Source organism: Rana temporaria, chromosome 6 (assembly GCF_905171775.1).
Source record: "Rana temporaria chromosome 6, aRanTem1.1, whole genome shotgun sequence".
NCBI lineage: Eukaryota > Metazoa > Chordata > Amphibia > Anura > Ranidae > Rana > Rana temporaria.
Genome location: NC_053494.1, coordinates 121,216,934 through 121,244,494, shown reverse-complemented (window position 1 = coordinate 121,244,494; position 27,561 = coordinate 121,216,934). Strand labels below are relative to the sequence as shown.

The 27,561-nt window shown below is 41.3% G+C and overlaps 1 protein-coding gene across 5 annotated transcripts in view; it reads right to left on the bottom strand.

Annotated features, from left to right (window-relative positions):
* Nucleotides 1–27,561, bottom strand: part of PARD3B (par-3 family cell polarity regulator beta) — a 1,737,215-nt gene that overhangs the window by 1,240,319 nt on the left and 469,335 nt on the right. For all 5 annotated transcript variants that reach the window (XM_040357288.1, XM_040357287.1, XM_040357289.1 and 2 more), the window contains 4 exons: nt 23,034–23,159; nt 21,731–22,068; nt 18,916–19,055; nt 16,469–16,597 (listed from right to left, as the gene is read on the bottom strand). In XM_040357288.1, the coding sequence (XP_040213222.1) occupies nt 16,469–16,597; nt 18,916–19,055; nt 21,731–22,068; nt 23,034–23,159 (733 nt within the window). The remainder of the gene's footprint in view (nt 1–16,468; nt 16,598–18,915; nt 19,056–21,730; nt 22,069–23,033; nt 23,160–27,561) is intronic.

Here is a 27,561-nt window from a genome sequence, read left to right as displayed (position 1 = left end):
TGATTTAAAAAGGAATCTGTATGTGAGGCCTTTGATAATCTTAAGGTCCAACCGCCAAGGTGAAGATGTTTCCATAGGTGGTGGTCACAAATGTGTTTTGTACAATTTAGAAAGTGTTGCACAGTAGGGTTTCCAGACACACATGGACTTTTTCATGATTTTATTATTGCTCGTTAAGACTTATGTAGCCAAGGTTTGCTACTGTAGTTATGGTTAAGAGATAGTTTGTTGTGTTCATGTATTGGGTTGGCTTCCTCTAGTGCCTGCTGGACTCTATGAGTGGTTATTTTCCTTCTGTGAGAATTACCACAGCAATGCATTATGGGACATGTCATCTGGAACAAGGAAGTGACACAGAATGCAGTGCACACAGAACAGCCTGTTTGGAGAGGAAATAAAAAGGTGGGTGTGGCTTTATTTTTCTCTCTCTCTGGACACCATTGGGAACCTGCAGGCAGGAGCTCTGTGTGACAGGGAGTGAGAGTTTGTGGTCTATCACCCGGATCACCGAGGTACAGCTGCATTCCAGCCCACCGGGAGTTGCAGTGCAGCATGGTGGTGTCATTTCCACGGGATACAGACACCAGGGAATTCCAGCTGGAACCCTCCATCCATCTGATGTCCATAGCATAGTGGTGAGTGGGCACAGCCCATCCTGATTGTGATAACAGTATTGCAGAGTAGTTATTTTACAGACTGGCTGGTGATACCTGTAGTTCCACAGATGTGAATATACTTCTTCACAGACCTCACATAACATGCGCTTGGGCCTTTTTTTTTCCCATTCTGCCCAGAAGTCAGAACTGTATTCCACTCCTATTTACAGTTATAGAGGAACACATATGTGGTTCTAGTTTTTCCCATAAAGCATCAATTAGTTTATCCTGCACTTTTCCTTTAATGTTTCTCCTTACTTTGGATTACAAATTACACTGCAGTATAAAAACTACAGGCTAGCTGAAGATATCTGGAATTGAAAGAACATTTATCATTTCCTCTTAGTTGCCACTGCTCTGCATATTATTGCTAAATCATTGAACTAAAACCTAGGGGAAGGTGAATTGGTAGGATATTATTCAAGTTACATTGTGAATTGTATGCCTATGTCTATCATTGATTATTGGTCTGTGTGCTGAGGCCTCAGAGGAAAGGTATCCAACACATGTGTTAAGGGTGTTGGATATTTGTTTCTCTGTATATCTGTTCACATGGGTCTGGTAGAGGATTTATGTTAAGCACCTTTGTATAACAGTTATAAGAAATACTGTGTCCAACTTAAGCTGTGTTTATTAATGCTATGCTTTGTGTTCATTCTTTATCTCAGTAAACATATCTGAGTGGTTCAGTGATACTGTGTGAGTTTCTCATTACTAATGCAGCCTTGCAGAATGGAACCCAAGGTGCCAGAGGTAAGAGGCGATTTGCAGAGTTGAGTTAAACAGTGGGGTATAGAGTCTATCAGCAGCCCACATGGGGGTACCGCTACACTTAATTTTTGATAATGTTTATTGAATTGTAAAGTGCATAAACAATAATTAGTATTAGAGTTATTGGTTTGGATTGGTCACGCTGATTATGATTGCAGTATAATAGTTGTATGTTAATTTCCCACTGCCCTAATGTATATAGGAATGTAGCCACCATCTCTTACTCCCAAGATGGACTAGGGACTACGGGATGTGTAGTGTGCATAGGAGCAGTACACATGGCTGCATGTAATGTGCACCACTCATTCCAAACAAACAGAAGTAAGGGGAAAATGGAAAAGTCATTGAGAATGTTCTCTGCAAGGAGGCAGAAAAATGCCGATAAATGGTATATTCAGTCCTTTCTCTGCTGAACTGAAATGGTAAACATCTTGCATCCATGCCTCCACACACATTGATAACAGCATTATTCTTGGACTGGTAGAACAATTAATTTGTTTGGATTATACTATGTGCATTATTGTTTTATTTTGATGATGACAGTGATGTAATTAAGCTATTTAATTGTGTTCTATTTGTGGGACTAGCTTTACAGAACCCACTTTAAAAAAAATAAAAACAAACAGTTCTACAGAAGCTGTACTTGAAAAGGCAACCTGAGGGCAAAGGACTAGTAAGTTAGTTACCAGCTTTTCCTGTGGTGACTCTGCAGCTGATCATTTGCCCATTACTGAGTTACTGTGCCTTATTCTGCACTGTGTCTCTGTGTGGAGGCAGCCAATTTGAAGAACAGGGCTTTGTTTTCTAATGTCAGAGATGCCTGGGCATCTAATTGTCTGTCACAAAACTCATTAACTTTTGTGGCTGTCTGAGACTCCGGCATCACTGTATCATCCTGCCCTACTTGAAAATACAGCCGCCAAATCCACTTTCCCTGGGAGTCATGTGATGTGTGCTTTTAAGCTCTTCTTGGAGTCAAGGAGGAGGAGACAGATTGGGAGACATGCCATCTCCTCTCCTATCCCCACTATGCATTAAGCTGGCCTGGTCTTTGGAACATTGAAAGAATAAAGTAGGTAACACATAATATGAGCTTTCTGAACCCTATGACAGCATAACTGAAGCTGTATTTTGACTATGTGTCCGTAAAAAAAATGTTGAGTGCCTGAAATGTTTTGCCAATTAAGTCAAATTTCTGGCTGACAAGGTATGGTAACTAAAAAGGTATTTTTTTCTGGTTTACTGCTTAGGCACAATTGACATTTCTAGGTCCATATAAGATAACAAATCCCCCATTGAGTTCAGGCCCACTTTAAAAGGCAAAGGGTAAAATACTGTAGCATCTTTCCGATTCCCAGCATCAGAGAGGGCTGACATTTAACCCCAGGATACAAGTTGCTAGGCATAGTGAGCTGTGTACAGTGTAGAAAAATGGATGGCAATCACTTTTAATGCTGAACACAAGTGAGTTCATTGCTCACACAACAACATTTAGGGAAAGGGGGTAAGGGCACAGGACACCCTAGACCAAAAAGACAAGCAGAGACCTCGACAAAAACAGAAAGAAAGACTGCAGTACAGGAAAATAGCCTTAAAGCTGTACCCAGCATGCCGTGCTTTAGTAGAAACAGATGTTTGTTATAGCAATGACTCACAGTAAGTAGGAATTGTCTGGAAGAGGATATCTTGACATTTTTTCCAGGCTCTCTGCATTTTTCTGGTCTATGATGTCTGGTACTTCATCCTAGATCTCCATTATTTTATTGATGCACGCAAGCAGGCCCTCAATTGCAGAGTCAGTAGCACATGACCAGGCCTGCCCAGCACAGCAGTTCCCACACCAGACCAAGGTCTGGGTTGGATGACCCTGATCACTAAACCTCTCTGAATATTTATATCCTCTCCCAGCATACACCAGGGCCAAGATGCTGATTGGCTGAGAGAAATATGCACATTCATAACCCAGTTTCACTACAGCTCATCATACTAATGTCAAAAGTACCAGTGACACATACTGATAAAAGAGAGGAACTATAGCTACATTGAACTTAGAGGAAAATCCAAATTGAGCAAACACATTACAAATTAGCCAGGTTATCTACAACCCAGCATAGTCCCTATTTTGGACAGGGTGACTACAATACAAAAAAAAAAAAAACACAAGCAAAAGCAAAATACAGGGTAATTATGAAGTCATTCTAAACTTGCTATAGTGTAATAAAAAAAAAGACAAGGTTAAAAATGTGTATATTTGTTCCAGACGCCTTCATAGGTGTATCATACATGCCCCCATACTTGTAGATATGTTCAGTGCAGGTTAAGACTTAAATAATAACAAGGAAAGGAAAATAGAAAACATGCTATAATAAAAGGAATGCACTGAATAGAAGTATTAGAAAGACCATTTTGAGCACACAAAATGGCTCAAATTGACGTGCAGAAGACACTGGGTATTTTATTGCTTATAGACAGGAAAGGGAAGCATTTGACCAGACCTTCATCCTGCCCCTTTCTTAATAAGAGGTCAAATATACACACCTACATCAATCAAGATAAGGTGGGACAGAGGCTTCTTTGTCTATATTGGAACTGATATGTCTCATGCCGGCAGAGGATTAAATACAAATGGAAGAGGCTATGAGTTATACACAAAAACTAAGGAAGACATTTACGGCTAATATAAACCTCAGAGTCCAGGAAGGAAACTCAAGAGCTCCATCAATGACAATCTGATAACTATGAAAAATGGTGCACTTCCCCTCAAAGTAAAGTAGAGTATTACAGGGGAAAAAATGTTGTAAAGACATTTAAAACATGTTAACTAGTCACAAATCCTGTTTTTTGGAGTGTGTAAAATATACAATAATGTAAAATTGGTAAAAAAAAAAAAAATAATACAAACAACTGCAAAGGCTCCAACAACCATATTTAAGAGAACACTTACAAATAATAAAAAAAAATAAAAAGACACTGGTCAACAAAGATTTAGCTTCCTAAACCTTTTTGGGTGTATCTTATAGATTTTTGTCTTCCTATGATGAAAAAAAAAAATATTTTAACCTATCATGTATTGAATTATATAATTCTGTTTTTGCAATTACTTCTTCCATATACTGTGTTTACTAATTTTTGAGAGCCGGTTCTCAATTTTTCCCGACAACAAAAATTCTTGTTGGAAATTCCGATAGTCTGTAGCCAATTCCGACGCAGAAAAATCCTATGCATGCTCAGAATCAATTTGACGCATGCTCGGAATCATTGAACTTAATTTTTCTCGGCTTGTCGTAGTGTTGTACGTGACCGCGTTCTTGATGTTCGGAATTTTTGACATTTGTGTGACCGTGTGTTTGCAAGACAAGTTTGAGCGAGCAATCCGTCGAAAAAAAATCCAGGGTTTTGATGTCAGAATGTCCGATTGTGTGTACGCGGCATTATGGTTCATTTACACTTTCTTTGACTTTAGCAGGCTTTAAAGTGCCTACCCTCTTCAACATGCTTTTTTTGGGGCTTGTTTACACTTGCTTTGACTTTAAACACACAATAAAGAGCCTCCCACTTCAAAAATATTTTTCGATGCGTTTTTGATACTTATGTGATGCTTTTTTGAAGCTTTAACCACTTGAAGACCAGGCATTTTTCTGAAACTTTTTGCTATCATGTAAAAATCAGATTTTTTTTTGCTAGAAAATATATACGTAAAAAAAAAAAAAAAAATGTTATATTTTTAAAGCAGAGGCCTAAGAGAATAAAATGGGGGCTGTTATAATGTTTATGTCACACAGTATTTGTGCAGCGTTTTTTGGAAAAATTACACAAAACATAATACCCAATTGTTTGGCAAAATATAAAAGGTGGTGGTATGTTGTATTGACACCTACAGTGGATCGCAAACAGTGCAATTGCAATGCGGTGTGAGAAACGCACATGGATCATTGTGTTTCCTGCATCACATACAGTAGGTGAACCCGATTTTGTGTCAATCTCGCTCTCTTTCTCGGCGAGATTGAGCACCTACGAGCCCCATCGCGGGAGCCAGCGCCGAGCTGGCTTGCCGCGATGGAGACAGAGCCGTCATAGAAGCGACGGGAGATCTGACTTGGATTCCCGCCAATTCTACACGCGTGCGGCGTTTGTTATGAATCCTGAGGGGGAAGTCCCCGCCGGATTTTAAATAAAAATCCGGCATGGGTCCCCCCCTCAGGAGCATACCGGGCCCTTAGGTCTGTTATGGGTTGTAAGGAGAGCCCCCCTACGCCGAAAAAAACGGCGTAGGGGGTCCCCCTACAATCCATACCAGACCCGTATCCAAAGCACGCTACCCGGCCAGCCAGGAAGGGAGTGGGGACGAGCGAGCGCCCCCCCCCCCCCTCCTGAGCCGTACCAGGCTGCATGCCCTCAACATGGGGGGGTTGGGTGCTCTGGGGCAGGGGGGCGCACTGCGGCCCCCCACCTCAGAGCACCCTGTCCCCATGTTGATGAGGACAGGGCCCCTTCCCGACAACCCTGGCCGTTGGTTGTCGGGGTATGCGGGCGGGAGGCTTATCGGAATCTGGGAGCCCCCTTTAATAAGGGGGCCCCCAGATACCGGCCCCCCCACCCTAAGCGAATGAGTATGGGGTACATCGTACCCCTACCCATTCACCTGCAAGAAAAGTGGTAAAAACACAAATAAACCACACAGTGTATTAAAATATTTTATTTTTCTGCTCCGGAGGCCGCCCCATGTCTTCTTTATTAGCTCTTTTACAAGGGGGGGCTTCTTCTTTGACGTCTTCGGGTGGGTGGGGGCCGCCGTCTGGTTCTCTTCCACCGCCGGGGGGGGTGGCTTTTAAAAAAGCCCCCACCCCCCCGGCGGGTTTCCTCCGGCGTCTTCGGCGGGGCTCTTCTTCTTCCGCTATCCCGACGGGTCTTCTCCGCTATCCGGGGGGTCTCGCCGCTCTCCGCTGTTGACTCGTCGCACCCCGGTTCTTCGTCTCGCAGTCCGGTCCCTTCTTCCGTGCTGTACGTCTTCTTCCGCGCTGTGACGTCATGTTCTTCACTTCTCTTCTTCTCCCGATGTTGACTCGCCGGTCCTCCTCGCTGAAATGACGGATGCGCGCCTTGCATCGGACCTATATAGGCCTCACAGTCCCATCATGCTCTGTACCTACCCATGTGATACCTACCAAGCAGCTTAAGGGGTATAATTTTTTGAAGCAAACACAACAGTGTAAACAGGACTGTAAGGTAACTATTTTATTTAGTGAGGGGTGCTTTGATTGGCATTCAGTGCTTTTTTTTCAAATAGTCCCTGCTGTCTTCTGGGACCTGTGTGTCTCCCAGAAGACAGCGGGTCCAGTGAAATCATATGGCATTTTAGTGTGTAAATTGATATCCCTCAGTGCACAACATTGCTATATCCTGGATATCAATGTCAGACAATATTCAATATTTAGCAATAAAAGATTTGAACATTGGACAAATGTTTCAGCCACTCTTATTGTTAATTGCATTCTTGCAGCAAAAAATAAAATAAAAAATATTTCAGCATTGACAGACAAAGACCAATACAACCATTTATTCTGTAGTCTACCACACTCTACAGAAACTGTATTGGTGGGGCTATAGAGACAACCCAAACTGCCCCAGGTGCTACAGCAGTACTGCAGATCACATCCATATGTTGTAGAGATGGCCTAATGTGTCCTGCTACATGCAACCATGATAGCCACCTTTAACTTCTTGGAGCCTGGGTCATTGTCAAAGGATGGCCACAAGGTGGCTCTACAGGTCAAGGAGACAGTCTTTTTTTACGGTCTCGGCTCCTCCAGCCACTGGGGGCGCGCGAGCGCCACCGGCGGCGTGCACACATGCCCGGCACATCACTGAGATGCTGATGCGCGTGCCTTGTGGCCGTGATGTCCGCCAGGTACCCGCAATCGGCCGTTACACAGCCAAGGACGTGGATCTCTGTGTGTAAATACAGAGATCCATGTCCTGTCAGGGAGAGGAGACCAGTGATGTGTCCCTTGTACAAAAGGACACAGATCGGTCACCTCCCCCAGCCAGTCTCCTCCCCCCAACATTAAGAATCACTTCCAGGGAACACATTTAACCCCTTCCTCACCCCCTAGTGTTAAACGATTCCCTGCCAGTCACATTTATACAGTAATGAGTGCCTATTTATAGCATGTATGCTGGTGAGAATATAGTCGCACAGAGAATTTTCTCTAAAAAAATGTTTTAATTTATTTAAACATAAAAGATACAATTCATGTTAAAAAAGACTTGACATTCCAACAGAGCTATCTGATAAACCAACTCGACAATGCAAGGTACCTCCAAGATATAACAGGGATTGATAAACTAGTAGTCATACGTGAAAGTACAGAACTTCAATAGTAGAGTAAGAACTTTCTTATCCAAAAACAACACGTTAGAAAGTTAGAATGTCATGTATAATGATGGAGGTGCAGACAGATGAATGTCTGAAGAGATGGAACTTGCAGTGTATAATGACTCAAACATTTTTTTTTAGAGAAAATTCTCTGTGCAACTATATTCTCACCAGCATACAGTGCCTGAAAAGTCCAACAACTCGCCCCTAGTTATTTTTTTGTTCATACGTATTAGGACGTGGCACATTTTTATATTACTAAGTATCCACATGTACACTACATGTGAGGATACTTTTCCTATCCTCTCTTTCCACTATATATAGCACGGTTCGCTGTATAATGTGAATGGTCCCAAAAATGTGTCAAAAGTGTCCGTTGTGCCATAATATTGCAGTCCTGACAAAAATCGCATATAACCGTCATTACTAGTAAAAAATATAATTAAAAAAAAATTCATAATTATATCCCCTATTTTGTAGCCGCTATAACTTTTGCGCAAACCAATCACTATACGCTTATTGCAATTTTTGTTTACCAAAAATATATAGAAGAATACGTATCGGCCTTAACTGAGTAAAAAAAAAAATATATACATTTTTTTTTAATTGGGATATTTATTATAGCAAAAAGTAAAAAAAAATATTGCGTTTTTTTTTTTTCAAAATTGACGCTCTTTTTTTGTTTATAGCGCAAAAAAAAAACTGCAGAGGTGATCAAATACCACCGAAAGAAATCTCTATTTGTGAGAAAAACAATGTTGAAATACCTCTTGACCCATTTAAGTATCTAATTATGTTATTGTATGAGTTGGCCTTCTACCCAGAGGTATTTCCCATGGTGGTCATACTTGTCTTCCTAGTTTACAAACTATTAGCTAAAACAATGTGTGTCTGATAATCAACCAAACACAAAATGAAAAAAAAAAAAAAAAAAAAAACAGGGCATCTCTCCATTACTAAAAGAAAACCCCATTTTCCAGTGTAGAAGTTGTAAAATGTCACTAATTATGGGACCCTTGGTTGGCAGTACCAGAATTAGCTCATATGACACAAGTTTTAGCACAGATTCTATAGTAGCCCAGGCAGTTGGAATTTTTAAAGATAATCCTAGCAGAGGCTGAAAAAAAGGGATTTTTAATACAGCTTACCTGTAAAATCCTTTTCTTGGAGTACATCACGGGACACAGAGCAGCATATTCATTACTAGTGGGTTATATGGAGTACCTTCAGGTGATGGACACTGGCAATCTCAAACAGGAAGTGCCCCTCCCTATATAACCCCCTCCCATAGGAGGAGTACCTCAGTTTTGTAGCAAGCAGTATGCCTCCCAAAATGGTCCCCATAAGAGGGGTGGGAGCTCTGTGTCCCGTGATGTACTCCAAGAAAAGGATTTTACAGGTAAGCTGTATTAAAAATCCCTTTTTCTTTCTCGTACATCACGGGACACAGAGCAGCATATTCATTACTAGTGGGATGTCCCAAAGCAATGCTTACAATGAGGGGAGGGAGACATCTTCCCAAGACAAAAGGATTTAATTTAGAGATATACTCAAATCATAATAAATCCAACTTAGTTGAGAAAATTAAATTTAAATTTTAAATTTTACTCAAAAGGGAGCCCCCGGAATCCGAGGGTCTCAAACTGCAGCCCGCAGCACTGCCTGCCCAAAGGCTGCATCAGTATTCCTTCTTACGTCCAACTGGTAGAACCTTGTAAACGTGTGGACAGAAGACCAGGTTGCCGCCTTGCAAACTTGAGCCATAGAGATCTGGTTGTGTGCTGCCCAGGAGGCGCCCATGGCCCTAGTATAATGAGCCTTTAATGATAACGGAGGAGGCAACCCCTTCAAGCCGTAGGCCTGAGTGATTAACTGTTTAATCCACCTCGAGATGGTGGATTTTGCAGTTGCCTGCCCCTTCTTGGGCCCATCCGGTAAAAAGAACAACACATCTGTTTTCCGGATCTTCTCTGTAGCTTTAAGATAGGCCTTCATGGCCCTGACAATATCCAAGGTATGCAGCAACCCTTCCTTTCTGGAAGTAGGTTTAGGAAAGAAGGATGGTAATACCAAATCCTGGTTTAGATGAAAACTGGATATAACCTTTGGTAGGAAGGAAGGATGAGGGCGGAGAACGACCTTGTCCTTATGTAAAATAAGATATGGTTCCTTACAGGATAAGGCTGCCAGTTCCGATACTCTTCTGGCGGAAACTATGGCGACCAAAAATACTAACTTCCTTGTCAGTAAAACCAAAGGAATTTCAGCCAATGGCTCAAAAGTTTGTTTCTGTAAACTTGACAGAACAAGATTTAAATCCCACGGACAAAGCGGGGATTTAACTGGAGGATTAATACGCAAGACCCCTTGAATGAAGGTCTTAACCAGCGAGTGGGTGGCCAGCGGCCGCTGAAACCATACTGACAAAGCTGAAATCTGTCCTTTGATTGTGCTTAATGCCAGTCCTCTACCCACTCCTAGCTGGAGAAAACGTAATACTCTATCGATGGTAAACTTACGAGAAAGCCATAACTTGGACTCACACCAGCCTACATAGGCCTTCCAGACCCTGTAATAAATCACCCTAGAGACCGGTTTCCTGGCTCTGATTAGGGTAGAGATTACTTTCTGAGACAGACCTCTACCCCTGAGAATCAGGGATTCAGCTTCCAGGCCGTCAAATTTAGATGCCGTAAGGCAGGGTGGAGGATCGGACCTTGCGATAGCAGTACTGGCCGTAGAGGAAGAGTCCAAGGGTCTCCCACTACCATCCTTAGGATTAGTGAATACCATGCCCTTCTGGGGCATGCTGGAGCTACCAGGAAGACTGGTATGTGCTCCACCCTGATCCTGCGCAGCAGGCGGGGTAGTAACTGGAGCGGGGAAAATGCATAAAGAAGTTTGAACTGATGCCAAGGGCAAACTAACGCATCGGTTCCGCAGGCCCTGGGATCCCTTGTGCGGGACATGAACCTGTCTAGCTTCTTGTTCAGTCTCGATGCCATGATATCCACGTCCGGCACTCCCCATTTCTGGCAGAGTGTCTGAAAGACCTGTGGATGCAGAGACCACTCCCCCGGCAATAGAGTCTGGCGACTTAAGAAGTACGCCTGTAGGTTGTCCACTCCGGGAATGAATATAGCCGATATGCAGGCACATGGGCTTCTGCCCACAAGAAAATCAAGCTCACTTCTTTCTGAGCGGCTTGACTCTTGGTTCCCCCTTGGTGATTTATATATATGCCACCGCCGTGGCATTGTCCGATTGTATTTTCACCGGGAACCCTTGTAGTTTGGACGTCCAAGCCCTGAGGGCTAGTCGAGCAGCTCTGAGCTCCAAGATATTGATGGGCAACTGCTTCTCTGCCGCTGCCCAAGAGCCCTGGCGAGTGCAACCATCCAAAATTGCTCCCCAGCCCATCAGGCTGGCGTCTGTGGTTACTATCTTCCAGGTCACAGGACTGAAAGTCTTTCCCTTCAGGAGATTCTGAGGGTTTAACCACCAAGCTAGACTTTGCCGCACTCTTGGTGAGAGTGGCCAAGGAATTTTTAAGGCCTGAGGCCTCTTGCTCCAGGCTGACAGGATGGCTGCCTGCAGGATGCGAGTGTGGCTCTGAGCGTACGGAACCGCCTCGAATGTGGCCACCATCTTGCCTAGTAGCCGCATACATAGGCGAACAGTTGGCCTTCTCTTGCTTAGAACCATTTGTATTAGCTCTTTGATGGCCTTTAATAGGGGTAGAAACACCCTCTGTTGTTCTGTATCGAGGTACTGAACCGTGAGGGCCACTGCTCTTTCCAGGCCAGGAGACGAATGGTCTACGACCAAGAGGTCGTCCAGGTAAGCCAGGACCGTGACCTCCTGGATCCTTAGATTGGCTAGGATTGGGGCTAGGACCTTCGTGAATACCCGGGGGGCCGTAGCCAACCCGAAGGGGAGCGCCACAAATTGGAAATGACGCTGAGCCACCGAGAAGCATAGAAATACTTGATGTGGCTGAAAAATTGGCACATGAAGGCAAGCATCCTTTATGTCTATGGACGCCATGAAGTCGTCCTTCTGGAGCACAGCGACAGCTGACCGAATAGTTTCCATCCGGAATGAGCGGACCTTTAGATACGCATTTACTCCCTTTAAGTCCAAAATTGGCCTGACATCGCCGTTGGGCTTTGGGATGATAAACAGGTTGGAGTAGAACCCCAATCCCTGTTCCCGGACTGGTACTTCTACTATCACCTTCTGGCATAGCAGATGATTCAATGCCGCCATCAATGCGGCTCCTTTCACAGGGTCGCCTGGTACTCTTGACTCCTGGTAATGAGGAGGAGGGAATTTTAGAAATTCTAGCTTGTAGCCCGTGGTCACGGAAGACCGTACCCAGCAGTCGGGAATGGTGGCCTCCCAAACCTCTGCAAAGAGACGCAGCCTTCCCCCCACCATCGTGGGTGGGGGCGCCCCTTCATAAGGCCGACTTGGGGGCCGGCTTCGCAGGCTTGCGGTACCACTGCTTCTTGCCCCTAGTGGCTTGGCCCTGCGGCTTATTGTTAATGCCTGATCTTGCAGGAGGCCGTCGATACTGTTTGGTATTAGAGGGCCCCTGCCCCGGGGAGGGCTGGCGCCTAAATGTGGGCCCTCGGGCCTTCTATTTGACTGGCAAGAGAGTGCTTTTGCCGTTTGATATAGTCTGAATATATCTATCCAAGTCTTCTCCGAAGAGACGTCCTCCATGGAAGGGAACCCTACCAGGAGTTTTTTGCACGGGGGCTCAGCCTCCCAATTCTTCAACCATAAGAGCCTTCTCATATGGATTAGAAATAAGGATAAACGTGACGCCTGCTGGATGGAGTCCTTGATAGCATCCACCGTAAAGCGTATAGCCCTGGGTATATCCAAAATTCCTCTGCCTGCTGGGCAGGGATAAGTTTAAGCATTTGCTTAGTCTTATCTGATAATGCTTGGGCCACTCCAATAGCAGCCACAGCGGGCTGAACTATCGCCCCTGCTGAAGTAAAGGAGGCCTTAAGTAATGTTTCCAAGCGTTTATCAACCGGATCCTTAAACACCTGCAAGTTTTCTACAGGACAAGTTAAAGATGTGTTCACACATGAGATGGCTGCGTCCACAGTAGGGACAGCCCATCTCTTTGAAAACTCTTCCTCTAAGGGTTACCTGTCTGGCTTAGCCCAGTCCTGAAAAATCAGGTCCTTTAACAAAGGATGTACCGGGAATACCAAATTGGCTTGGGGCGCTTTCAGGGAGCCCAATGATGATACCGCGTAGGCCAGAGCCTTAAGCACAGGTCTCTTAAAAGCCAACCGCACCATATCTGTTAGGGACTGAACCCACCGTCCTTCTGCGTGAGAAGCTGAAAAAGGTTCCTCTATTGTAGAATCCTCAGAACCTAAATGGTCAAGGTGATCCTGACCTCCCTCTGTCTGGTCTCCTTGATCCTCCAATTCGTCAGTCGGAGAGGATATCCTCCTCCAGAGACTCAGACCTGGGAGACGGGGATCTAACCCGCTTCTTCTCTGCCAAAGATGCCGTAATTAGAGCGGCCATCCTCCTTTCCAATCCACCCAAGGTGGAGGCTAACATCTCTTCCGTTACATAGGAAGGAGCTGGTTGAGTAGGGCCAGCCATAGCACCTAGCAACCCTGATGGCTCACCTAGGACAACAACTTCCGGGCATTCCGGAGTAGTAGGGGCCACTAGATTTTGGATATCCTCAGAGCCCGATGGAGAACCTTTTGGTTTTTTAACCGTTTTAGCGTTATTAGCGCTACCTGCACCCTTAGGAGCCATAATATACAAATTCTGAGGCACTCCGCTAGTATACAACTGACTGTAATAGCTGGAGAAAATACACATATAATCAAATAAATGTGAAACAATAGGATAGGGTAATGTTAGAGGAACTCCAAACCTCCCATAACCTATAAAAAGGGAAAATCAATACTGAGCCCCAAGGGCTTCAACCAGAAAAAAACTTTTTTTTTTTTTTTTTTTTTGTCTGGTATTGACCCCCTAATGCTGGGCTAGGTGAGCACCCTAAGTGTTCAAAGGCGCTGCTTAGTACACAGGCTTGAATGCAAACTTTTAAGCCAGAGGCTCCTTAGTAAGGTGTACTTCCCACAACTGCCACCGGGTGTCACTGTGCCAGAAAGCTCTGTCAAACCTTCCTATGCTGTAGCCAGCATCGCTGCTCCGTGTCCCCTCACAGCCTTTACAGACTGAACAGCCCTCCAGGATTTATCCTCCCTGTGTGCAGGGGGGAGGAGCCGCCCGGCGTCAACCGCCCCCTCCCCGCGGCGCGCGCACAGATAAGTAAAAGCGCGCGCACGCGCGCGCGTCAAACGCCGCTAGGGGAAGCAGGAAGCCATGTGGAGAGGAGACACCAGGACCCTAGACGCTGGAGCAGCAGACACAGGTAAAAGGGAAGCTTTAAACTGTCTCCCTAATGGTATGGTTCCTTCTCTGTGGAACACCCTGCCCAAAAAAAGGCCCTCCTTGTGACAGAAGCAGCAGCAGCCTACTAGCCCAGCCAGGGGAACCATACCTGGGTTTTTTGAGCCATCCCGTTTGAAAACTTTGTGGTTCTCCTTTGCCCATGCACAGAGGCATACATAGGCTGCCCAAGAATCCCCTGTAGGAAGCCTACTGACAAACCAAGTTCCGTAGGCCCCCTGCTTACCTTTCCACGCCGCAGGGTATTGCTCTGCAAGAGGCCCAATCTTCACCCTTCACCGTGGGTATGGTCATAGACCTTCAGGGACTGGGGTCTTAAAAGAACACCACAACCTGGACCTATACAGCACCACTGGCAACAGGTATTCTCTAGGTTAGAAACCAGACCTGGAACCCAGGGTCCAGCCCTCCAAGGAGAGGCATTATAGGCAAAACCCCATCCACAAATTGGGGCCCGGGTACCGTCCACTTTGGCTATGAAGCACCTTGGACGGATCCGGTCAGCTGGCCCTGGTCCCAAGGACTACTACAGGCACAGCCTCAACGTGCACCAACACCTAAGACACTGGCGAAAAAACTGAGGTACTCCTCCTATGGGAGGGGGTTATATAGGGAGGGGCACTTCCTGTTTGAGATTGCCAGTGTCCATCACCTGAAGGTACTCCATATAACCCACTAGTAATGAATATGCTGCTCTGTGTCCCGTGATGTACGAGAAAGAAAAATGAGTTTGAAGTTGGGTAATTGAATTTCACAGATAACAATATGTGCATTTTCTCTGCAGGAGTATGAATATGAGTTAGTATAGGAATGAACATGGGACAAACGATTATACATATTCATCAAACCTCTATCAGAAGTTAACAGGTAAAGTTTAATGTGTGTGGGGCAGTCTGGTTGCAATAATGTACTGCAATCCACTGAAGCATAAACTATTAGCTCTGCATGCTAGAGGTAATATGCAGCCAACATGTCACACTGTAGGGGCATACGATGCCAGAGAATGGGTGCATATCACTACAAATAATAAATATATACCGCCTTTGGCAAAACCCACAAATGAACTCTGCCTATCCCTATTGTTCACAAAGTAACTGCAAATTTGTGAATAGAGAGGGTGGGCAGAGTTAGTGCATATGGGTGTGGCCAGGGAGGCAGTTCATCTAGCTTTATACATAGGAGCCAGACCAAAGGGTCTGTCCAAGACAACGGGACTGCTGCTTATGGTCTCAAGAGATCTGTAGACTGGATGTTGTAGTAGCTCTTCATACAGCAGGTTTCCAGGCCCACAGTAGAGATATTTAAAAGGGCTGAATTGTGGCAACTACCTCCAGATACAGTCTCTGAATAGAGAAAGGCAGGTTCACTAAAATAACAGTTACATATCTATTTAGTTCATTGGTGAATTGTATTTTTTTCCTTTAGCAGCTCATGATTTTAATTCATGAGATTCCATAAACAAACTATATTTTACATTTTGGTAACATTTACATGTATAACATGAGAGAGTTTTATGAACTGTGAATACTTTATACTTGTGCTGACAATAACTCTCAAGCTCCAGAGTAAAAATAATAATAAAAAATACTGTAAAAATATGGAAAAAACATGAAAAGACACAATGCAGATTTGTTCAGCTGTTAGCGTGGCCCTAACAGCATATAGCAATCAGTCTTCCGGGATAGTATTCCAGAATCTTTAACATGGATCTACCACATAAAATCAATTCTGTCATAATTACAGAAAGTTCCACTCTGATTAGAATTGCACAAAGTGTTTACCGAGGCTGCAAGAGTAATACAATAACAGCCGATGAGCTTGGTTGTACATTTATCATGCTGGGATCAAATCAGCATGCCACTTTCCCTCAGTGTGCCTTTTAAATCCTGCAGGGTTACATTTTATGACTTGTCATGGCAGATTTAAATCATCCATACATTTTCTCTGGAGTTGGATATATTCATGGACTTCTCAATAAATCAAGTGCTGTGTGATACCCATGACAAAATCACATCCCATAGCTTATGATGTCACCAGGGGTTGAAAATCAAATTTCATGGACCGATGGTAAATCATTGTTTGATTTTGATATAGTGTAAGCTGATCTCACTGCCTGCGGTCTGGCGTCTGCCTGAAAGGTGGTCAGTCTGGCAACAAACAACATGCAATGTATTCAAGGCTGTAGTGTTAGAGACATTACCAGTTCACGAGGTAAGAAAGCTTCTTCCTGTCGAGCAACCACCAGAGACACGGTTTCGCCCAGCTTGGTACTCCTTAGCATGGCTACAAGCTCCTCTTGTGTTTTTCCAGCAATTGCTATGCCATTAACCTTTTAGGGAACACAACATTTAAACATGGTTTCAATTGATCACTGTATAGTTTTTTAAAAAAATGACTATGCATGACTACTAGCAAAAGTATTTTTAGCAAAAGTTGTTAAGTATACCATACGCCATAGGTATGCAATGCATGAGCTGCATTATTACATACAGTATATTAAAAACTTCAACGTGACATGTGTGCATGTTATTACTGCACAGACAAACCACAACAGATGTAAAAAGGTAAGAGGCAAGGGGACAATGCTTTGATTCTTATGTCTGGCCCTGCATATGGTGTATTTATACCTGTCTATATCCATACTTCTATATATTGATAGTGGGCCATTCAGATAGGTTTCTCTGTATGTTTATATATCTGGTCATTTATGATGGAAAATTATCAGCATTTCTATGTTGTATTACACTTTTATGAGATTCTAAACATGCTGGACAAATAAATAAATATATATATATATATATATATATATATATATATATATATATATATATATATATATATATATATATATATATATATATATATATATATATATACACATACATACATACATACATACACACACACACAAGTAGGGCCAAAACAACTAATTGATTAATTGACAACAGTTGATTTATTCACTCCAAGCTGCTTGCCTATTGCAGATCCAGTCTTCCCAGCCTGGTGCAGGTCTACAATTTTGTTTCTGGTGTCCTTTGACAGCTCTTTGGTCTTCACCATAGTGGAGTTTGTGTCTTTTATACCAATAACAAGTTCAAACAGGTGCCATTAATACAGGTAATGAGTGGAGGACAGAGGAGTCTCTTAAAGAAGATGATACAGGTCTGTGAGAGCCAGAAATCGTGTAGGTGACCAAATATGTATTTTCCACCATAATTTGCAAATAAATTATTTCCAAACCAGACACTGTGATTGTCTGGATTTTTGTCTGTATTTTTTCCATATTGTGTCTCTCATAGTTGAGGTATACCTATGATGACAATTACAGGCCTCTCTCATTTTTTTTAAGTGGGAGAACAAGCACAATTGGTGGCTGACTAAATCCCTTTTTGCCCCACTGTATAATGGCAATGGCAGGTGTATAAGGATAATGACATCCAAACACTTGAGGAAACTTGGTACAAGAAGGTATTTTATTATAAATAATCCTTTAGTCAATGTGATATAACAAAATAGCAAGGACACTTAAAGGCCAGATTAAACATCCGGTATGGCACTTCGATTTCTCTGAATATGACTGACACACTTTAAAAATTGTTAATTTGGGGATGGAAAAAATAGACACACCATGTCCACGCATTGCGACATTGCAGAAGGAAAAGCATAACTTTGTTTATGCAAACACTGACTTTTTATAAAGCAATTTCCATAGAAATTTCTGGGGGCTCTAGCAGTGCTCTGATAAATCTTAAGTGCAACATTGAGTGTATAATTTAGTACTTGGTGTTTAACAATATTCTGAAATAGAATGTAGTACGTGACCAGTGTATTTTGTGGAAAAAAAAAAACTCCTTGTCTTCCTAAAATTGTTTCTTCCCATTGTTTGCCTTTAGAAAGCTATTCCAGCTTGCAGTATTTTAAAACCATTTGTTCCAGTTTTTGCTGTTCTTACAGCTTGTTTTTTTTTTTAAATACTAGCTGTAAATCTACTAAACTGAGATCCAGTACTTTCTTTACAACAGCAAAGAAGCCTATTTGCCATTGTAATTAAGATGACCCCTTCCCCTATTGCTAGAGAAGCCATTTCACAGCATGCTGAACAAGGACCAAAGAGTAAAGAGGTTACATTTCTTTAAATTGGAAAACAGAAATAAAACATATAAAAGCATAGAAGAATCATAACCAACTTCAATGCAAAACTTGCCCTGGAAGGGAGAGTCCCATCAGAACCTTTCCATAGTTGACTCCTCAATTTGTGCTGCCATGGAAACAGTCTTTAAGGCAGGGGAATTGCACTAAAAATATATCAGTTATTTTTTTAATACATAAATCCTGAAAGCAAATCAAGAATGGAATTGCTTTTAAATTGATGTAGACTTTAGCAAGTTTACTTTAATGTTTGCAATCCAAACTCTGTGCTTGAACATTTCCACAGTTATCTTACCTAATCTGAGAGATTCCATTCTGATCTGCAATTTTTTTTCAGAATACAGAAGAGACAGAATATACCACATATTACATAACTTATGTCTGAGCAGAGGAATGATTGTACTTGAATGCAACTTTGAATTTTCTTGAATTTGGATTTTTGGGAAATTCTCAAAAAAAAATACAAATATACAATATATTAGTTGATAATTCACACACCTCTGCTATTCGATCTCCAGACAGTAATCGTCCATCCTTTATGGCCGCTCCTTTGGGGAGAATGTTTTTAACGAAAATAGGGCCAGGTCCATGTACTGTAGAATCCCTGGTCACCACTGTGAATCCAAGCCCATCTGCACCTTGATTGGAAGTAGTAAATAGAAATTTGTGACAGACTCTAAACAGTTGTGTTCACACAGAATATCTCACCAGAAGACAGAATGGTAAAAAAAAAAAAAAAAAATCCCCCTTTTTGGCCTATTTCCAAATTGACATGTTAATTACAATCTTAGTCCATAGTAGAGGGAAAAGTTAAAAAGTTATAAGATGATTTGTGATTGGTTGCTATATTTTTCTGCTGCCTTTCTCTTCGAGGTTCAGAGTCTATCAACAAATAAAAAATAAAAACACATACACACAGTGATCCCAATATATTGGTATGGGCAAGGTGTGAACAAATCTCCCAGAGATTTAGTAGCCAGCTTAAAAAAAAAACCTTAACCCAATAGAAAACCTTTGGGATGAATTATAGTAGAAACCGTGAGTCAGGCCCTCTCGTCCAACATCAGTGTCTAACCTCACAAATGTGCTTCTGGAAGAATGTGCAAACTTCCCCATAGACACACTTCTAAACCTTGTGGACAGCCCTCACAGAAGAGTTGAAGCTGCAAAGGGTGGGCCAACACAATATTGAACCCTACGGACTAAGACTGGGATGCCATTTAAGTTCATGTGTGTGTAAAGGCAGCTGTCCCAATACTTTTGACAATATATATATATATATATATATATATATATATATATACACACACACACACACACACACACACACACACTAAGCCATCACATAATAAAAATACACAATATATAAAGCTCCTTGCATAAAGTGTTACTAAACCCAGGACCCTGCATTCACTATATCTAGTCTCCCACAGTACACAGAACTTGGAAATGTAATTATGTTAGTAAATATAAACAGCTAAATTTCTCATCAGCAGTATATAGCAGCCTTGTGATTTCTATCAGTTCCTGGTGAAGCTTGTAGGAGAAGTTTTTATACTGCACTGAGCTGTTCTATGAGGCTGCAGGGCTCCCGACCCTCTGTCTGGACATGTTTGGACAGTGCCGACTGGTCCTGTGCTAAATCACATCCACTCTCCCTCAAAAAAATTCAATAAAAATTCAAGCAATACACACTAAACTGAGCATGTGCAGCCTGACTTCAAAGGCTCGTTCTTATCCGGACATGTTTTGGAGTCAGAGTAAGAAAAGGAGGATCTGTGCATACAGGATCAAGCATCCTTTGTACACAATGAAGATGCTTAACCCCTTCCTTACCGTCAAAAGTTTCCGATGTGTTCGCCGCAAAGTCACGGTCACAATAAAAAAATCGCAGATCGCCGCCATTACTAGTAAAAAATTTATAAAATAAAAATGCCATAAATCTATCGCCTATTTTGTAGACGCTATAACTTTTGCGCAAACCAATCAATATACGATTATTGTGTTTTTTTACCAAAAATATGTGGAAGAATACATATTGGCCTAAACTGAGGAAAAAAAATGTTGTTGTTAAAAAAATTGTGATATTTATTAAATAAAAAAGTAAAACATTTTGTGTTTTTTTTTAAAAAAATGTTGCTCTTAATTTGTTTATAGAGCAAAAAATAAAAACCGCAGAGATGATCAAATACCACCAAACAAAAGCTCTATTTGTGGGGGGAAAAAAACAAAGATTTAGTTTGGGTACAGTGTTGCATGACCACGCAATTGTCATTCAAAGTGCAACAGCGCTGAAAACTAAAGATTGGTCTGGGCAGGAAGGGGGTGAAAATGCACTGTATGGAAGGGGTTAACCTCTTAAAGTCCACATTGAGTATAACAAGCATGCTTTACTGCATATACAGACTCATTTTACTGTTGTGGGTTTAGTAACACTTTATCACAGGCAGGTAGGGGGAAAATACAGTATATATGGGACACAAAGTGGTCTTGAGGTTTTAACTCGCATTGCCATGGTATTTCAAACAGTCATCTATAAATAAGCAAACTTTCTTGGGAACACATCTCTGGAGTCATGTATGCAATATATATTATAATGATCTGGAAACCAGGATTTGTCAAGTCCTGGTATAGGTACAACATGCTGATTTCCAATTATCTAAGTGGTTGTTGAGATCTTGACCACAGGGAATGATTTATACTTCCTAACACCCTAGGTTGACTGTCTTGACTGCTTCACCTCCATCTAACCCAGTCAACATTAATATTAAGCCAACAAGTTTCTGGGAGGTTATCATAGAGAGTTTACTTTACATTATTATACCCAGAAGAATAGGTCAAATTGCCCCTATATTCTGCTAGCAAATTGGTACCAAATATACTGACCCAGAGTGAGAGAACTCTAAGTACATAATCAGTCAGCAACATTCTGGGTGGCATACTTACTAAAATGTTAGTTTTGGTCCCCAGGATACAGGTAACCCCACCCACAGATCACAACGTCTGTGCTAAAAACTGGGTGGTCCTGACCATATACCAGAATGGCTAACCCAAACCCCACCTCTAATTATATGAGGACCAACCAATGTGGGGACTGCCCACTCACAGTCCATGATCATCATAAAAAATGCTTTGAAGTCCAAAATGCAAATTCAAAACAATGGGCATTTCTGGAATGGCTGTATTCTGCCATAGGCCACAGTTTGCGTTGACTATGCAGAAATCAGGCCCTTTGTTTCCAAGCTAAGGGGTTGTATATACACAAACACTTAGTACTTAATTAAGGAACAACACAAAAAAAAAAAGTAGTTACCTTTTTTTAGATCAATCCTTAAAATCTTGGCAATTTTCTTAGTTCCAAAGCCCAGAGGTGAGGAGTATGAACTACCATCACGTGTTGGATCTGGGCTTACCGAAGACGGTAGTGACAGTGCAGAATCTAAACCATTTATGTGGTCACTGATCTTCCCACTTAGCTTTGTATGGGTAGGTGGAGGAGGTGGTTTTATATTAGGAACATCATCATCTTCATCTTCTAAAAGTGGTAGGCAAGTTATGGCAGATTTCTCATACAGCTCACGATTATGGGATGGCACAACTTCCACTAACACACTGGGATGTTTCATTGCTTGTCTGAAGATATCTTGTGCCCTAAGATACAAGAAGGTTAAAAAAACGTAATGAATATACCACCCAGTATTCCTAAAAAAATTAAAACAGGAGGGAAAAATTGTATAATGTTTGTCAAGGTTCTCATTTCATAGTCGATCTAGTAGTAGAAAGTTATATTCAACTTGACTTGTTCTGTAACGTTAAAACCATTGTGCCACTTATCAATCTTCTTCTTCAGTTCCTAGAGTGTCAGGAAGATACCCCAGCATTTACACACCTTGGGACATCTAAATGCAATCATTATAAAATGTGTACATGTGGAAATGTCCAAGAGCAGGATGGAAGATTTGAAAGTTGTAGCTCCATCCTTTCATAGTTACATTATCCCAATGCTGGTGTCAGAAAGCCTGCATAGGGGTTAGTTCCTCGGTTTACATGGCTGAAATTGTGAAATCGCTGTGATAGAGAGTTAAAACAGTATTATACAGCTGGTGACAAAGGCCCCCACCCCTGTTCAGGGATGATTGTTCCATTTTGATATAATGCCTTCTTTCACACCCTAAACCAAAATGTGCACTATAAAACCAAACTAAAATGTACTATACTGTCCTTAAACATGTCCCTTTTCTTTATTTTCAGGTAGACTTCTGAGTCATGGCCTGTAGAATTTACCCACCCCTCCATGTTGAGAGGTTATTAATTTGTTAAGAGGTTGTTTTGTCTCCCCAACCTATAAGTCTTTGTCCTCTGTACAATGTAATGCATACAGTATACCAAGTTAAAAGGTAACATGGCACTTGTATTTCTGGATTTTGTGTTTTGCTGGGAGTTTTGTTTGTAAGCTGGTGAATGTGGTGTCTAAAAAGCAAAATTTATTTGCAATAACTAAACCTAGATACACAAAAAAAAAGCAAAAATAAAAATGTACCAGCCATACCTTTGAAAGTTATTTTTTAAACATATGACACAATGCCACTGAACACTTTCCATAGTATAATACTTACTGTGTAAAAGATCTATCAGCAAGTTCCACACTATTAATTTTCACAATGCATTCATTTTCTTGGAAAAGGCCCTCTTGTTTAGTCCTGCTGTTCTCTTCAATTCCACGAATGTACAGTCCCAAAGCACTAAATGGCAAAGTGAGAGTAGGTTAGGTATGTGTTAATGCTATGAGTTATACATATTGTTGGAAACATGAATTGTGCTTTTTTTTTTTTTTGGAAACTGTTACATACATTGTATGAGTTTATACAGGGAATATATATATATATATATATATATATATATATATATATATATATATATATATATATATATATATATATATATATATATATATATATATATATAGTACAGACCAAAAGTTTGGACACACCTTCTCATTCAAAGAATTGTCTTTATTTTCATGACTATGAAAATTGTAGATTCACACTGAAGGCATCAAAACTATGAATTAACACATGTGGAATTATACATAACAAAAAAGTGTGAAACAACTGAAAATATATTTCATATTCTAGGTTTTTCAAAGTGGCCAACATACATGTCAAAGCATGTAGGGCCAAATCCTCAAAAGACATACGACGAAGTAACTGCTGTTACTCCGTCGTATCCCTGGTCCTAACTATGGAACTGATCCACAGAATCAGTTTCCCATAGTTAGGACGAAGATCCGACATGTGTAATTGAATTACACTGTCGGATCTTAGGATGCAGTACCGCATCCGCCGCTGGGGGCATTTTGCGTCGAAATGCCGCCTCGGGTATGCAAATTAGGACTTACGGAGATCCAGGAAGCTTTTCAGCTTCTTTTTTTCTCCGTAAGTTTTATTTTGCAAACGCAAAATTAGGGCTGCTTTTACAAGGTGTAAACTGTTTACACCTTGTAAAAACAGACCTTTCTTGCTCGCGACGCGATTTTTTTTAAATTTCAATTTTTTTTTGGCGCCGTATCTTTTTTTTTACCCGACGCAACTTTATTGTCCCGTCGCAATCCACAAAGCCCGACGTAACGTAATTTTGCACTATGCACGTCGGGAAAATGACGTCACAAGCATGCGCAGTACGGCCGGCGCAGGAGCGCGCCTCATTTAAATGGGAATCGCCCCCTGGAGAAGAGGAACGCCTTGCGCCGGCCCGATTTAAGTTACACCGCTCAAAATTTCTAGGTAAGTGCTTTGTGGATCGAGCACTTAGTTAGAGATTTTGCGGCGGTGTAACTTAAATGGAAAAAGTTACGTTGCGCCGGGATTTTGAGGATTAGGCCCGTAGTTTTGCCCAGTGAGTCTCCTTCAGATAATAGAAGTGTCATTGTAGAACCCCCCCCCCCCCCCCCCCACACACACACACACACACACACACAATTGAAACAAAGATATCATGCATTAATGTACCAAAAGAGGTGAGTCATATAAAATCACAGTGATTTTGCTTTGTTCTCATATTTTATACTATGAGATAATGAACTTGTTCAAGAATGAGTAGGGATATTATACACAACCTAGTGCACACAAGCAGCTACAATAACTGTTTATGTAGAATCAACTTATATTTTAGATTTTAATTCATCTTTGCGTGTACAAAGCCTACAGTTATTTCCTAGCAAACTTAGTTAAGAGTGTACTATGCACAGGTGACTTCCACCATTATATTTCCATGTCATTTTAGGTTATTTTACCAAAGAACACACTGACTGCCTGTCATTTGCACAGACAATGTAAGCCAACCCATAACATTTATTTGAACAGTATAAGTATATGTATGGATCAGTGGGTCGGAGAGACAATATTAAGTCGTTTACACATGATGTCCTCTTTGACGTGAAAAGGTTCCAATTATGCCCTATGTCATAGAAATGATTATCCCACAGGTTAAACTTGAAATTCTGATGCAAGTAAAAAATGTTTTGACTATGCCTTGTCTACCAAAGCACTTACTGCAAGGAATGGAAAAAGAAAATAAGCCATTAGAAGTTATCAATGCATTACATGGTATGCTGCCTAAGTAGATAATTTGTCTACTTGAAATTAATTTTGTGTTTCATGAATCATGGGGGAAATATCACCAATAATAAAATACCATCTTCTAATGGAGAGTCAGATGAAGCATTAAGGAATACACACAATAAATTGGTGGCTTATACATATAGACATGTCAGATGTGATACAAGAATTCTGGGGAAAAATTAAATAAAAATCACAAATAATTTGCATGCTAATAAGTGCTATGAGAAAGAGTAATATCTGAAAAAAATAAAAATAAAATAATGTTTTATATAAACACTGTATTGTCAAAAGTATTGGGACACCTGCCTTTCTCCACTCAAATTCATCCTAAAGGTGTTCTATCAAGTTGAGGTCAGGACTGTGCAGGCCAGTCAAGTTCCTCCAAGTCTTTATGGACCTTGTTTTGTGCACTGCTCCAAATCATTTGGTGGAGGGGGATGCGTTTCAGGAGTTGGGTTTGGCTCCTTATTTCCAGTGAAGAAAACCCTTAAGGTGTCAGCATACCAAGATATTTTGAACAATTTCATGCTCCCAACTTTGTGGGAACAGTTTGGGGATGGCCCATTTCTGCTCCAACATAAATGTTCACCAGTGCACAAAGCAAGGTCCATAAGGATGAGCGAGTTTTGGGTGGAGGAACTTGACTGGCCTCAACCCAATAGAACACCTTTGGGATGAATTAGAGCAGAGACTGTGAGCTAGGCCTTCTCAGTGCCTAGCCTCACAAATGTACCTATGGTAGACTGGGCAAACATTCCCACAGACACACTTCTAAACTTTGTGGACAACCTTCCCAGAAGAGTTGAGGCTGTTACAGCTGAAAAGGGTGAGACAACTCAATATTGAAGCCTACAAACTAAGACTGGGATGCCAATAAAGCTCATGTGCATGTTTGTATTTATATATATATATATATATATATATATATATATATATATATATATATATATATATATATATATATATATATATATATATATATATATATATATATATATATATATATTATGGGCGCTATGTTGCACCAATATTTGGAGTGTGGTCCCTTTAAGGCAATGGTATAGTGTTTAGGAGGTCACCCAGAGGGGGTGAGAAATTCCGGGCAATAAAAGTTGATCCAGAGAGGATGGGCCTACCGTCCTCTCTGTCCTTGTTAGAGTGTAATTTGGGGCCTGGAATTTCGGAGGCTCTAAAGTGACGTTCGGGAGGGAAAGAGCCTCCTCTCCTGACCACTGGCAGTCAAGCACACAGTTAAGAACTTCCAGGAAAACAGCTTAAAAGACAGGAAGTGCTGATAGAGGGTGTGGTGGAGTATGGGAGTGCACCTGTCTGAAGAAGCTGTGTACCTCAGAGAAGCTGATGAAGGGTCAGCAAGGACTGGAAGTCCTGGGGGTGAAGACCTGCCTAAAACTGTATGTGCCTTTGCTTTAATTAATTGCTGTGCTGAAGAAAAACATACTTTTTTGTTTATGCTGGAGACAAGCGGACTTTTACTTTAATATCTTCCCCTGTGTGCTGAATAAAGCATTGTTTTTGGTTTGGTCACAAATAAAAAACGTTTTTGGTTCAACGTTAACGGTTTATGCACTAAATCCCGCAGAGCTAAACAACCCCCCAAAGTTCACTATATATATATATATATATATATATATATATATATATATATATATATATATATATATATATATATATATATATATATATATATATAAGACCAAAGTCCTTGCTTGAGTGACAGGTTATTTATATATCTTGTGCACTAGCTTGCAGACAAGCACAGCTTATGTAAAGTGCACAATTCACATCCCCCTCCCCTCTCCCGTCCCGCTCTCCCAGGATTGGCTGTCTTTCCTGTGTTTTGATTAAATGTTTTCAAAATATGGGGTGATCCACAGTTCAGTGTAAACAGCCATCAGAATATACATATTCAAGAAGCTGTGCTTGTCTGCAAGCTAGTGCACGAGATATGTAAATAACCTGTCACTCAAGCAAGGACTTTATCTGGAAGTCTGTTTAATTTCACTGAACATTAAAAAGAAGATTGCTCAGCACTGGATTAACTCTGTGTGGCAAGACTGGGCACAAATGATAGGAAATCGTATTCTCTACAATGTGACATAAAACATAAATAAATGGGGTTTACATCCACTTTAAGTTATATGTAATAAAATGGAATGACTCAGGGAAAAAAGTATTGAACACACTAACTGAAATGTATTTAATACTTTGTAGGTAATGACAGCTTTAAGATGCCTCCAGTATGGAAAAACTAGTCACATGCATTTCTTGGGTGTAATTTTGGCCCATTCTTCCACACAAACGGTCTTTAAATCTTGAAGGTTCTGTGGGCCTCTTTTATTAATCGCTGATCTTTCCATAGATTTTCTATAGGATTCAAGTCAGGTGATTGACTGGGTCATTCTAGCAGCTTTATTATCTTTCTTTGAAACCATATAAGAGATTCCTTGGCTTTATGTTTGGTATCATTGTCTTGCTTGTCCATCCTTGCTTCATCTTTATCATC